Consider the following 13,394-nt stretch of genomic DNA (forward strand, 5'->3'; position numbering starts at 1 on the left):
GACCCCATTCCACCAAGAATATGAACTTTTTAGATATCCACCTCTAGGTCAGGTATCGCCACTTACTTCTTTCGCTCAGCTGCCCCTTGGATTTTTCTTGTAAGTAATAATGGCAGCGAGACTGGAAGACGTGGAGTTTCCGCATCTCCTTGAACTTGAGCAGGAAGCTCTGCTCCTCCTTCTGGGTGTGGGCGGCCAGCACTTCCTTGGTGAGGCCCAGCGTCCGGAGGGGGTCCTTCTCCGCGCCCAGGCCGCAGGGCCGGCCATCCAGGGACTCGGGCCCGCTCGCAACATCTTCCACCAGCTCTGTAACACGAGACGGCACCTCTGGTGTGCAAGGGCCCCGGGGGCTAAAACAATGGATAACCCACCCTGCATCTCTGAAGAAGAGAAATCCTTCGTGAAGCTGAGATCCACGGTGAGCTCACTTAGCGCCCTGAGAAGGCTAACAACGGAAGACGACGGAAGTCCATGACGGAAGTCTCATTGCCTGGGGCGGCTCCAGGAGCAGACTTCTAAGCAAAGTGAAACGTGGGGGATCTCGGGGCTCAGCTCAACGTTGGAGACGCTCCTAGTCCCTAGCATTTAGAGCACCACAGACAGAGCTAGCGCATGACCCCTATCCTGGTTCAGGCGTGACAGCCGTGACGGGACAGGGGCAGGTGGAACCCACTGACCGTCCGGAAAGAGGGGTTTGGACACCGACTCTCTTACCTGCACTGTTTCCTGTCTCTCTCTTCCCAGAAAAGAACAATTTTGGGTTTCATTTCACTCATGGGTGTTCTGAAGAAGAAGCTAACTCAGTGCTGTACGACTTGTGCTGGCTCCTGTCCTCAGACAGGGGAGGGGGTGGGGACCCGAGGATCCCTACTCAGTCCCCCTGCCTCCCCACCACCCCCCACAGGCCCAGGCTCCGAACCACCTCAGCGTCTTCCCTGTTCATGCCTGAACAGACACCTGCCACCAGGTGGTGCCAGAGAGCAACGGGGACTGGGACAGGTGCGGTGCGCCCTCCCCCCCCTCCAACCCCCCACCTGTTTTTCACGCTCCAGGATTTCCTGGATCTCCGTTCCTGGGCAGTGCTAGGGTTCTTTTGCACTTGGACAAACTTAAAGAAAATTTTAAGAGGGCAGCCAAAAATTCAAATTTTTAGGGGCGCCTGTGTGGCTCAGCCAAATGTCTGGCTCTTGATTTCGGCTCGGGTCATGATCCCAGGGTCTTAAGATTGAGCCCGTGGTCAAGTTCCATCCTCGCTGAGCATGAAGCCTGCTTAGGATTCTGTCTCTCTCTCTCTCTCTCTCTGCCCCTCCCCTGCTCACACTCACTCTCTCTCAGAATAAACGTTAAAAAAAATAATTAAAAATTTTTTAATGAAAAAACCCAATTTTTACCGTTAAAGTCAGAGAACCCTCGGCATCGTCCGAGAACCAAGAAGCATACCTAGCTCCGGCTGTGGCTTCTTGTCGCCCACGTGGACGATGGTGCTGCTGTAGCTGCACTGGCTGCTGAGGGACGCCACGCTCTCCGCCTTGCCGGGCAGCGTCAGCGAGGTTAAGTGCGCGCTGACCTCCGCGTGGCTATTCACCTCGGAGGGTGAGGCCGTCTCTTTGTGAGGCAGAAAGGACACAGACACAAACGTGCAATAAAAGCAAACCGTTCAGATCAGAACCAGCACTGTCTGTGTGACGCACCCACACCCACGGGCCCACCTGGTCCGCACACACCCGGCAGGTGACGGTCTGTCGGCAGGTATTTATTCCCGGGGCGAGAAGAGGAAATTCTGAAACGGGCAGAATCACACCTCTCCTGTCCCGAGTCCTCTAAAAGGGGGCGGGCGACCAGGCAGCCGCAGGTCCTCTGGGTCAGGGGCCTCTGCCCGGACCCCCTCTGCGGGCCCGTGGAGAGAGGCTGCACAGGCAGCCAGGGGCCCGCCCTCTGCTGAGCGCTCTCCCCGCAGCTCGGGCACAGACAGTCCCTCACAGTGTGACTGCCCAGCTCGTGCTCCGTCAGCAACGGGACACCCGGTTTCTGGCTCTCGGAATGACCACCGGCAACACTCACAGCGTCTGAGGGGCCTGGGACTTAACCTGGCTTGTAGGGCTGCAGCAACGTTCAGAGGCCGGTGCTCTGCTGAGATACCATGTTGCCCAAGAACGACCGTGTGACGTGCCCCCGGTCCTCCCACTCCAGAAGCCCCGACAGGACCCTCGTCTCGAAGTCCCAGATCACCTTTACGTCTAGCTTGTGAGACGGCTGCTAACTTTGGAGCTACTTTGGTTATTGAAGAAACAGCCTCCACCCACAGGCTGTGTCCTTGGAGCCCTCAGACTTGCCCTGGGAGGGAAGGGGGCTCCAGGCCTTCCGGGACACCTGATCCCACAGCGGGCATCCAAGTTACCACACCCCCCGCAGCTCGAACGGTCAAGACACCTGTGCCATGCGGCCCAAGACCGGCCACCGCCTTCCGCTTATCGCCAGCCTTCTGCGTCGCCACGTTCGCCGGGAACTCACACTTCCTCTTGAGGGTAGCAGCCTCACTGCAGCTCTCCAGGTACCTGCACGGGGGGCCGGGAAGGGCTTCATGTGACACGGGAGCCCCCAGAGTGCACGAACGACAGAGGCGGGGGCCGAAAGTGGCCGCACCTGATGACGCCGTCCAGGCAGCTGATCTGCTGGTAGGAGCCAGCGGGCGGGCTCTTGCCACCCAGCTCCTCGGGAAAGCCGCCCAGGGGCAGGCTGGCGCCCGAGCTGTCCTTTTCCACGGGGACAGCTTTCATCTGAGCACAGGAACTACTCTGTGTCTCTGAAAGAAGGACCAGATAGCGCAGTTAATACCTGCTTCCCCCAAACAGTACTCTGTATGTTTACAAAGTCTCTTAATTCTGCCTACGAATGAGGCTCGGGGCTCAGAATATGATCCAGACACAGAAATCCAGGGACAGCCAGATATTCAGGCAGCTCTGTGGGGGCAAGTGTCACTGTGCCACCCACAGAGGGAACCCACAGGGAGCTGTCACCAGGGCCAAGGCCGGCTTCTCTCTGGGGCTCGGTGGCCCTCGGCCCGGGCTATCCCCAGGGTCAGGGACTCAGCAGTGGGGAAGGCCAGTTCTTACTTAAACTCCTGAAGCTTCTAGGGCCAATTCGATTGCAGACGCTTTTTAGTTGCTCAATATTATTCCCTGTCTCTGGGAGGGTCAGTCCTTCCAAATATGACCCAGTGGTGATAACAGTCGTAATGGTCTCCAGTGTGGCTTGCTGTCGACGTTTCTTGCCCTCACCACGCGCACCAAACCGTATTCCCCTAAGGGCCCTCACGGGCAGAGCCACGCCCCGCCCTCTGTTGTGTCCCCAACACCCAGCACAGACCGCAGCATGCAGTCTGTCCGCTGGGGGCAAAGTGCACACCCACACGTCCCGAAGGCCAAAAATCCTGGCGAAGACCAGGTGTGGGCAGCCCAGGGAGGCTTCCTGGAGGAGGCGAGCCCCGAGTGCAAGGGAAGAGCAAGAACCCACAACGGGGAGAGGACTGCGGTGCATGTGTGTGCGTGTGCGCGTACGTGCAGAGGAACAGCATGAGCCCAGGCACGAGGGCACGGGGACACAACCTGGTGAGGCGGGCTCAGGTGGCCAGGGGGTGCGCGGGCAGCTCCCTGGGCCACTGGCTCCCCGTGAGAGGGAGGCCTTTGAGCAGAGCTGGCGCTGTCCATTTCAGACACCGCGTTCACGGGTGTGAGCACTGTGGGCTGGCTGGGCAGCCCGGGGGGGGGGGGGGCGAGGGCACCTGCTCACGTCGTTGGAAGTGCCGACCCCACGGCCGGTACGCAGAGCTAGAACGGGGCGACGGGGCAGAAACGCACGCCTTGGCCACATCTCGACAGGCCTGCGGGGAGCCAGGTGACCACACAACAGCCGGGGTCGGCGAGACTGAATGAGTGAAGGCCCACACTGGCGGCACGTCACTGAGCGGGGCTGCCCAATGGGGAGGGGAGGCAGCACGCTGGAAAGGTAAATCCCTGCCACCTGGAGTCAACGTGAAACCAGGTTCCTCTTTCCGCCTCCCGCACTTAAAGTTCTGCCAAGGGGAGGCACCTGGGTGGCTCAGTTTAAGCGTGTGAATTCGGCTCAGGTCATGATCTCACAGCTCGTGGGTTCGAGCCCCGCGTCAGGCTCTGTGCTGACAGCTCGGAGCCTGGAGCCCGCTGCGGATTCTGTGTCTCCCTCTCTCTCTGCACCCCTGCCCTCTGCTCACACTCTGTCTCTCTCCCTCTCTCAAAAATAAAATAAACATTAAAAAAAAAAAAAGGTTTTACCAAGGAAACAGAGAATAATGCTGTACCTGTAGCAGGTTTTTCCTTTTGTTCTCCAGAGTCACCAGGATAAGGACTTTTGCTTTTGACCCTGCCGTTAGCATTTTTACAAATTTCCTTGAGGAAAAACACAAGAACGCGTCACTCCCTCGAGGGGACCCTCTGGCATTGCAGCCTGTCCCCCACGGTGAGGTCAGAGAAGAGCTGACAACTCCCAGCAACGCAGAAGTAAGTTCTGAACGAGAAATCAGAGCGTGGCCGAGCTAGAGCAAACGAGCTTGATGGTCCCAAGAACACAAATCAAGGGACCCAGCAGGTTATGGTTTTGTTGCGTCTTCGCTTCTGCTTGATTCGCCTGCTTTAAGGGATTTTCACCCAGACTTTAGCCACAGCTCTTGGACGCTTCCCCCCTTAGAGACTAGAGAGTGAGTCCCGAGCGAGCAGGTTCACAGGGCAGGTGGCTGGGGCTGTGCGGGCTCCAGGGCTGCCGCGGGTCAGTCTACCCGGAGAGGGAGGGACACGGTGGACGGGGACTTACGGTCCGCCTCCGGCGGGAGTGCTTGTGGCCGTTGCTGTCGCTGGAGGACGTCTGGCTCATGAGGGGCTCGTGGGACCCGTTGCTACCCAGGCTCCCGTAGCCGCTGGAGCCGCTGTGGGGGACGGGCTGGGGAGACAGCAGACAGGAAGGCCTTGGGACGTGGCTGGGGGGCGTGGCTGGCACTGCGGGTTCGGTGCCCCCGCGGGTTCGGTGCCCCCCAACACGGCCGTCTCGCAGAGGCTGTGACCTGCCCTGGGGAGCAGGGCAAGGACAAGGTGGGGGCTGGGCTGCAACCCCGGGTCAGGCTGCGGGACGCATCCCCCGATCCCAGTCGCACACACTCCCTGAAAGAGGGGCCATTCGACCCTGTCCCTCAGCTCCCTCATGGGCCAGTCTGGTTTCTACCCAGGGGTTTTAGGAACAAGAAGGGGCGTGCTGTGGTGTCGCCGCGGTCTGAGGAGATGGGCAGGCAGAAGCTGCCTGGCTGGGGGGACTGGTGGCCACGCCAAGTTTTCTCGAGTGCTGCGTCTGTCCCCAGAACACGGAGAAGGCATTCTCCGGTCCCCCGGGGCCCAGCAGGTGACCTGCTCTCACCCGGTGCACCTGTGGGGGGCCACACGTGGGCTCGCACCAGGGCCCGCGGGCGGACTCGGGGGCTGGGTGCCATCCTTCAGTGGCTCGCCCCGGGCTGCCGTTCAGGCACAGACGCCCCAACACGTACGGCTGGGGCTGCCCCCAACGGTGCAAACTGCAGGTGTGCCCAACTGTCCGGGGCCCAGACCAGGGGCACCGGGGTGCAGGGGGGAGCCGGATGCGGGGAGACGAGCCTGAGAGGGAGGGAAGGAGGGAGGGGCACCCCGGGTCTCCGAGCAGCCCTGGGCCACTTCCGCAGGGGGACAGGAGGGCGCGCAGGCAACGCACCCACCTGTAGCAGCAGCCGGTGTATCTGCTCCGTGAGCTCCTGATCGCCGGGGTGGAGGCCCTTCTCCTCCACACACGACGGAGCCGAGAACACGTCTTCGTTCAAAGGGCCCCTGTGCCGCGCGAATCTGTCTGTTAGTTGGGCCCCATGCCGCACACCCCTGCCGGGCTTGCCTCCCCCCTGCAGACCCCTGGGCTGCCACCTTCCCACTCACGACCTCCTCCTTTCCACTCGCTGCTCTGCCTGCGTGAGGTGTCCCCCTACCCACCCACCCCCGCCCCCCCGGGGAGCACAGGCGTGTGGCGGGAGGTGACTTGGGTCCCGGTCACCCAGTCCCGCCCCACGCGGTGTGCTGGTGGGGGAGCCAGGGTCCCCGGGCCGCGCCGTGCACTGAGAGCACTCACACCCTGACTCTGTGTCTCCCGATGATGAAGGAGATTTTTCTGCTCCACGGGTTGATGAAGCTGGACCAGCTGGTGTCCAGGGTGACGTATTCGCCGTTCCGGGCGCGGAACCGGATGGGAGAAGAGTCGAAGGGCTGTCCGCCGGACTGCACGACTGGGGGAGGGGAAGGGTGCGGGCGTGAGGACGAGAGGCTGGCGCTCTCGGGAAGAGGGGAGGGAGAGGCGCTCCGTTCTGGAGTCACCTCGAAACTCGAGAGATGCCAACCTCCCCGACGCTACCGCTGTCAGCGCCCCGCTCCGCTTTAAACCGTAACAACGGACCGTTGCCAAAAGCGCCACCACGCATCTCGGCACACGCGTCTCTAGCCTTGACCGGCCCCCAGGGGGACGCTGAGCGTCTGCGAGGCCTGGGCTCAGTGGGGACCCGTGTCATCCACTCCCCTGGCCTGGTCAGCACCTGTGTGGCCACAGCTGAACCCGCACCCCTCCCCCTACCCACCAGGGAAGCCAACCGTAAAGGCAGGATGGCCACGGTTCAGGCTGTGGGCCACAGAGGCCCCACGAGAGATGAGCGCTCCTGACCCACGGGACTAGGGCTCGGGCACGGCCGGGGCATCCGTCACACACACTGGCGGCCGGCCTGACCCATCTAGGCTGGGTGCTGACGGCAGGATTTACTGTGAAAAGGGGACCTACTCTTTTTGTGGATGGTAAGCATCAAAGGCCGGTCGCTGGGGTGAAGCCGCACGAGCAAGGGGGTCTCGATCAGGTCCTGAGGTAGGTAGCCCAAGAGGGGGACCGCCCTGCAAAGCAAGCACACACACGGGGGTCCCTGTGCAGCCCCCCTTCCCCAGCCCCAGCCCCATGGCTGCGCTTCGGGACGCGGTCTGGAACACAGCCTCGAAGGGGGGGCCCTAGTTCATCTCTAAGGACCATCCTCCTCCTGGGGGGCAGGGAAGGGACAGACTCCAAATTCCCCAGAGAGCAAAGCTGGGGAACTGGGCTCACAGAGAACAGTCTTTCAGTTAATTGGCAAACAAAAGATGACAACATCCCCACAGGTCTGTGATGGGGAGCTAGGAGGCCCAACCCATACAGGCCAAGTGCCCCAGCACGGGGCGGCGTCTTCGCTCCTGAAAGAGTAAATCACGATAACGTTCTTGCTTTTTGTCTTTTAAGGTCTTTTCTTTCTTCGTGTCATTTGTAAGTTTGGCCGGATGGGGCTGGGCATGGCTTCTTTTAAACAAGTTTTGCCTGGACGCCGGAAAACCGTTTGGCTCTTTTCCAGCTCAGGATGCTGTATTTCGGTTACTTCGGCCGCCGTGTCTGGTCCTGAGAAGGTGCCACACAGGCGGGGGGCCTTCACTCTGTGCCACCGGGCTTCCTCCTGCAGCTTTTAGGACGAGGTTTTGGGGTGACCGTCTCGGTGCCCGTTCTGCCCCCACGGCCAGCGTTCTCTGCCCACGCAGCCACTGTTCCCTCTTCTGAGCCGCAGTTCAGCCTCCCCACCCTGGAGACCAGCCTTCTCGCATCGAACTGGTGTTTCCCCAACCTCTTCCGAGCGGATGCCCTCACGCGGAAGGGCCTTCTCCAAGCCGTTAGAGCCACGCCTGCCTGTTCCCCTCGAATGGAGCTTTCTCGTGGGCCCTGCGTTAGGATTCAATCTTCTCCTCCTGGTCTGACACACACTCTCCAGGATTCGTGTTTTCACTTGATAGGATGTACAGAATGTTCCTGGTGCCCTTCCAGGTCAAGGTTTGGCCAGGGGAGAGGAGGAGGAGGAGGAAGGGGAAGAGGAGGAGGAAGAAGAGGGAGAGAGGGAGAAGAAAGAAGGGGAGGAGGAGAAGGGGGAGGGAGGGAGAGGGTGGGGAGGAGCCCGGGCCACTGCCCAGGTGTCCTGTGCTCTGTGGGCTGGGCCGCCCGCAGGGCTCTGCTGAGGAAGGCCCTGTGCACCTGCTCACAACACCTGCACACGAGTGACACCTGTGCTGGTTTGCAGGCAGGTGTTCTCAGACTCCTGGAAGAATAAAAATTATCCTGGGGCTGCTCTGTGAACGCAGTTCCCACGGCCCCCACGCCGAGACCCTGTTGGATGGGGCTGGGTGGGGCCCAGGAACCTGCGCCTTGAAACCTTGTGTCTCTGGTGATTCTGCCACAGGGGGCGAGCAGAGCAGCCCTGAGCTGCCCAGAGCTGAAGGCTGACGGTTCCCTGGCTGCCCGAGAGCAGCTCTTTCCCAGGAGGCTCTGCGTCCAGGGCGGGTACCTGGTGTCTCCAGGTCAGGCGCAGGCAGTGGGGTGGGCTTGATCCTCGACAGCATCTGTAGAGGTCGCCTGGGCCGACTGAGAAAGCCCAGAGTGCTTCTGGTGCTTCTAGGTCCACTTCCTGTGGGTCTTCCGAGGGGGGCTCTTCCCCATCACTGTCAGCAGCCAGCAGGATCTTCTGTCTTTGCGCAGGAGGGGCCGGGGGGAGGCGCTCCATGGGCTTCGGCCCCAAGTCAGCCAACCCAGAACCCTCTGAGAAGGGCAGGGCTCCCGACTCCCACAAGCACCATTTGTTCCGGCCACAGCACCTTGAGTGGGACACGGAGTGAAGCTCCGGGCAGGAACGGAGGTGACCGCCCCCCCCCCCCCCCCCGCGGGGAGCAGGCTGTGACACACACGCTGGTGGACACATTTCTGCTGGGATCCTGCCAATGGCGTCTCCAATCCTAACCCGAGCACGCCGTCCCTGGCTATGCCGTGCTTTAGTCGTGTGCGATTTTGAAATGAGTTTAAAAAGGATAATAAAGATAGACTCCATTAGAACAATGATCAGCTCCCCAGAATGTTCCATTTACACAATGTTCCTATCTCGGGAGATTGTTAGTGCAATTCCACAATCATTTCATTGCCTGCAGTTCAACATCTTTGCGGATTACCTTCTCAAACCAACATGCAGCCTTAACTTTAGCTGCATAGCGTTCATGCCAAAAACATAAAACTTGACTGGGCTGTGTTGAGCTGCTATTAAGTAACCACCAAGATAATGACGAAACGCTAAACATCACGTGATCGAGTCTGCCGCCATGAAGGGCGCGATAGTGATTCCAAGACACGCAAAGGGCACAGCGCCAGGCTGCTTACCTTTCGTCCACATCCTGGAACAAGCAATTTGGTGTATGCGTGGTCGTGAAAATTCTCTTTTCAGGAGGAATTCGAGGGGCTGAAAGAAGAGAATTTTACACAAGTTTCTGATTCTAATACACACTTAGTGCAGTTATATTATAGCTACTGGAAAACGCCGTGTAGATTCACAGGATGTGTGGCGGAGGAAGGAATTAAGAAGGGGACTCTGAACCACAGCCTGTCACATAGGGAGCAGAGCAGACCCTATGCTAGATGACCGCCAGCCAGCCTCAACTCCTCTGTGGGCAGGTTCAGTCTAGAAGGCCAAGGACCGCCACACTAACAGAAGCACGTGCTGTTGCGTAGGCTTTTCTCGGCAAAATCGTGCCGGAAGGCCATATCCGTGATCTTTCAGATCCAACGAGGGTGAGCTCAACAAATTGTTTAAAAAAATAAATGAGTTAAGTGCTTAGATTCAACATTCTCAGCAAATGTCACCGTAACGGGGACTTTACAGTTTCTAGGGCGGGCAAAGAAGATACAGTAACTTGCACAAAGGAAATCGCATATCCGGAATCTCCCTCAGCTACCAAATTCGTGGACAAAACGTTCAAAACTCCAAAGCTTTCCATTCGTGAAGCAGAATCCTATTGGGACGAACAACTCGGTGAAACCCAGGGAACCCCTCTCAGTCCTTCTCGAATATTTGGAAGAGAATATTCCATATGGAGGAGCCCCTCAAACATCTGAGGAAGGGCCACATACCTAAAACATCTCTGTCGGTTTTAAGAAATAAAGGCCTTTTTAAAAACTGGCATCGTTAACCACTGAGACAAGATTATAAACACAACGGAATGTGGACCGAACTAGATCCCCGTGGCTCAGGAGCTGCACACGGCACCCGCTTTCTGGGAATTCTGGTCACGTGGCTTGCGGAGCTGCTGGGGCGAGGACCTTGGGCTCCCGGCCCGGTCCTGCAGCCGGTCACACGAGGACCGTGTCATGCCACAGTTCAGGAGGTGGAGTCACCAGGAGGACACAATCGGGGTGGCCGAGTGCCCGGGGGCCTTTGGGCTTCAAGGGAAAACCCAGATTTGGGGCTTTTGGGGGAGAAGGTGGTCTGAGAAGCCAGCAGGACCAGGAACGGGCACCTGGTGGGATGAGCCTGCTGTACTTGGCTTTTCTACAGGCAGAGGGAGGGGGGAAAGAACCAGAGTGAACAGTGGGAGCCAGGCCGCCAGGCTGCACGTCGGGAAGGCGGGGAAGGCAGTAGAAGGTAGGACGAGCCACAGCCTCATTTCTCGAGTGGGCGGATGGTGTGGGGTCCTGAGCAGGCAGTGCTGTCCCTGCGCTTCCGAGGTGGGAGGTGCATGAGGATGGGAGGGACCCGGGGACCCGGCAGGGCCATCCTCGCCGTATGGATGGAAGGCGGCGGCTGGGGAAGGGGCAGGGAGCTCTGGACACAGCAACAGCCTGGTCACGGGTGCGAGATGCCGGCACCCAGACCCTCTGATGGACACGGGGAGGCGGTATGGCAGGGGCCACCGGGGGGCCCAGGGGACAAGGGTGGGCGTGCAACCAGAGGGAGACGGACACTGTGCAAGGTGGGGGGAGAGGCCAGGGCTGGCGGTCAGCCTCACTGACGTTAGGGGTGAGCCACGGGACTAACTGAGGCACCACACGGAGCCTGTGCCCCCGCCTGGGCCGGGCTCTCACCTTCGTAGCCCGAGTGCACTCTCTCCGCCAGCAGCATGCAGCACAGCTGGCCCTCGGCGCCCTGCGGGTCCCGCACCTTGACCAGGTAAGGCGTCATGCGAAACGGGTGGTAACGGATCTCGTTCTCGTGGCTCTTCCCGACACTGTGGAGGACGGCAGGGTCAGCGATGCGGCACGAGGACAGAAGGGATCCCGCCCTGCTTACTGCCAGCCACTTCTCCCTGCAGCGGCTGCTCCGAGAGCACCCCTGCATTGGCTGTCCCGAAGCCCGGGAGGCGGAGGCGGGCTCCGCTCTTGGGGACCCGGGCCAAGCTGGAGGTGCCGCCCGGGGTCTGGGTCTGGGCCTCTGCCCCGCTCCCTCGGGTGTCAACGACATTAAAGGGCACGGCGAAGAGTGAACAGCCCTGGGCGGCGGGAGCTCCTCCAGGAGCCGTTCTCTACAGGGGGTCACATTTTCACTGGGGGAGAGGACGTTGCTTCACTACTGAGGCCCCAGCCCCAACTGCCCAGGGTACCAGAACCCGGCCAGGGGTCACTCCTGACACTGCGGCTGGACGCTCAACCAGTCACCTTGTTTCGGGCCAAAAGCTTGTTGGGGAAGCTCTGGGGGCTCTTTCTGGAAAAAACACACACTTGAGGTACAGGCTGCATGTGCTTTCGGGGTCCTCTTGGGCCCTGGGGTACGTGCCTTCCTGTTACGGGCCCCGGGCCGCTTTCCCAGGTGACGGACACCAAGTCCAGGCTCCTCGGGCTGATGTTCTCCATGAGGAAGGGTCCAATCACCCCAGTGCTGACCATGCTGCCTTAACTCCCCATGCACATTGTTTTTATTTAAAGAATTGTTTTAATATTATTATCGACAGAGAGAGACACAGTGCAAGCAGGAGAGGGGCAGAGAGAGAGGGAGACACAGACTCCGAAGCAGGCTCCAGGCTCCGAGCTGTCCGCACAGAGCCCGACGCGGGGCTCGAACCACGAACCACGAGATCTTGACCTGAGCCGAAGTCAGACGCTCGACCGACTGAGCCCCCCAGGCGCCCCCTCCCTGTGCACATGTGAAATGCAGTTTTCACACAGACTTTTCAGGAATATGTGCACTGCATGGCAGGGTGCCCGCATAAGCCTCTACCCTGAAGAGGTGCCGAGGGGCGAGGGGCGCGGGGTGGGGTCACGGCACAGCGGGAGCCGGTGGGGGCCACTCCCACACCTCCTCAGCCTCCCAAGCGGGGCTCGGCGGGGGGAAGTGTTGGCACCGTGCCCAGCTTGGGACACCCAGGCACGGGCTTACCTGACTCGGCAGAAGAAAGACTTCTCCTCCATGCAGTCTTGAGTAAACGCATCTGAAAGAAAGAGCCCCGAGTCACACATCCAGTCCCATTCGATCTCATCCCATCGCACGACAGGACACACGGGCTGGCACTCTTGGCTTCTCCCAAGCCACACAGAGGCGGGAGAATCGTCAGGTGCGAATGCATGTTTACACAGGCACGACGTGGAGCCCTCAGAGGCCATTGATCACACTTCCGACTGAAACGTGCTTCGTGAGTGTCGCACGTACCGGATCAGGAGGGGCTAAAAGTCTGCCGCCAGAAGTTTACCATTTTTGAAACGGTTCCGAAGCTGACACAAACACGCCAACTAATAAGCCATTTAACTCGGGGAAACCGACTGACTGATGGGCCGAACGTGTGTGTGTAAGGCTCTAATACCTCCGCCTACATGTTTGGGGGGATATTCGGTTCTAATAGAAGGCCCTACCCAAGCTTACATCAATCCTTCTGCTAAAATATTAACCTTCTTCAAAATCTGAAATGCTGAGCAACACGAGGTCATTCAGATGGCGTCATCAGAGATGAGGGAATGGCGTTTCCACGATAAAGGAATTTTTTAAGAAGAAATCTCAGACGCTGATCTTTCACGTCAAGTTTCGTCTACTCGAAACAAAGAGGAAAAGTAGGAAATCCCTAATGAGGGAAAACAGCATAGAGTTACGGCCTGGAAAGGCCTCGGAGAAGTCACCTGGTCCTTCTTTTTTATTCAGACAAAAATTCAGGGGCAGCCATCCTAGGGAGACGGTGCCTGCCTGTTCACGCCGTAAACCACGTGCGGAGCGATGTCCCTTCCACGCAGTGACCTACGGGTCCTCAAGACACACCCTGCAAGCTTTAGTGACCTGACTGCACAGTCCTCGGTGGGATTTCCGGGAGAAGGCAGGCGGCTCTATATCTGAAACCAAAAGTCAGTCAACCCTACGGCCAACTCCCGGCTTGGCTTGTCTGCTGTAGGGAAGGTTCCGCCGTGCAGCCGTGGTGGGTGGGGTGGCGGCCCGGCCGGCAGACTGGAAGCAGGAGGAGGAGGGAGCAGGTGGGGACAGGGGCCTGCGATGCAGGAGACGGTGTCAG

General features: G+C 59.5%; 1 protein-coding gene across 1 annotated transcript in view; it reads right to left on the reverse strand.

Annotated features, from left to right (window-relative positions):
• PER2 (period circadian regulator 2) overlaps window positions 1–13,394 on the reverse strand; it is a 39,454-nt gene that overhangs the window by 10,610 nt on the left and 15,450 nt on the right. The window contains exons 7-18 of the mRNA XM_030326381.1: window positions 12,281–12,332; window positions 10,993–11,135; window positions 9,295–9,373; window positions 6,868–6,974; window positions 6,172–6,325; window positions 5,771–5,879; window positions 4,846–4,971; window positions 4,337–4,424; window positions 2,644–2,803; window positions 2,431–2,555; window positions 1,441–1,605; window positions 67–306 (exon numbers count right to left, since the gene is read on the reverse strand). Coding sequence (XP_030182241.1) covers window positions 67–306; window positions 1,441–1,605; window positions 2,431–2,555; window positions 2,644–2,803; window positions 4,337–4,424; window positions 4,846–4,971; window positions 5,771–5,879; window positions 6,172–6,325; window positions 6,868–6,974; window positions 9,295–9,373; window positions 10,993–11,135; window positions 12,281–12,332 — 1,548 coding nt within the window. The remainder of the gene's footprint in view (window positions 1–66; window positions 307–1,440; window positions 1,606–2,430; window positions 2,556–2,643; window positions 2,804–4,336; window positions 4,425–4,845; window positions 4,972–5,770; window positions 5,880–6,171; window positions 6,326–6,867; window positions 6,975–9,294; window positions 9,374–10,992; window positions 11,136–12,280; window positions 12,333–13,394) is intronic.

The sequence above is a fragment of the Lynx canadensis genome, chromosome C1 (assembly GCF_007474595.2).
Source record: "Lynx canadensis isolate LIC74 chromosome C1, mLynCan4.pri.v2, whole genome shotgun sequence".
Taxonomy (NCBI): Eukaryota; Metazoa; Chordata; class Mammalia; order Carnivora; family Felidae; genus Lynx; species Lynx canadensis.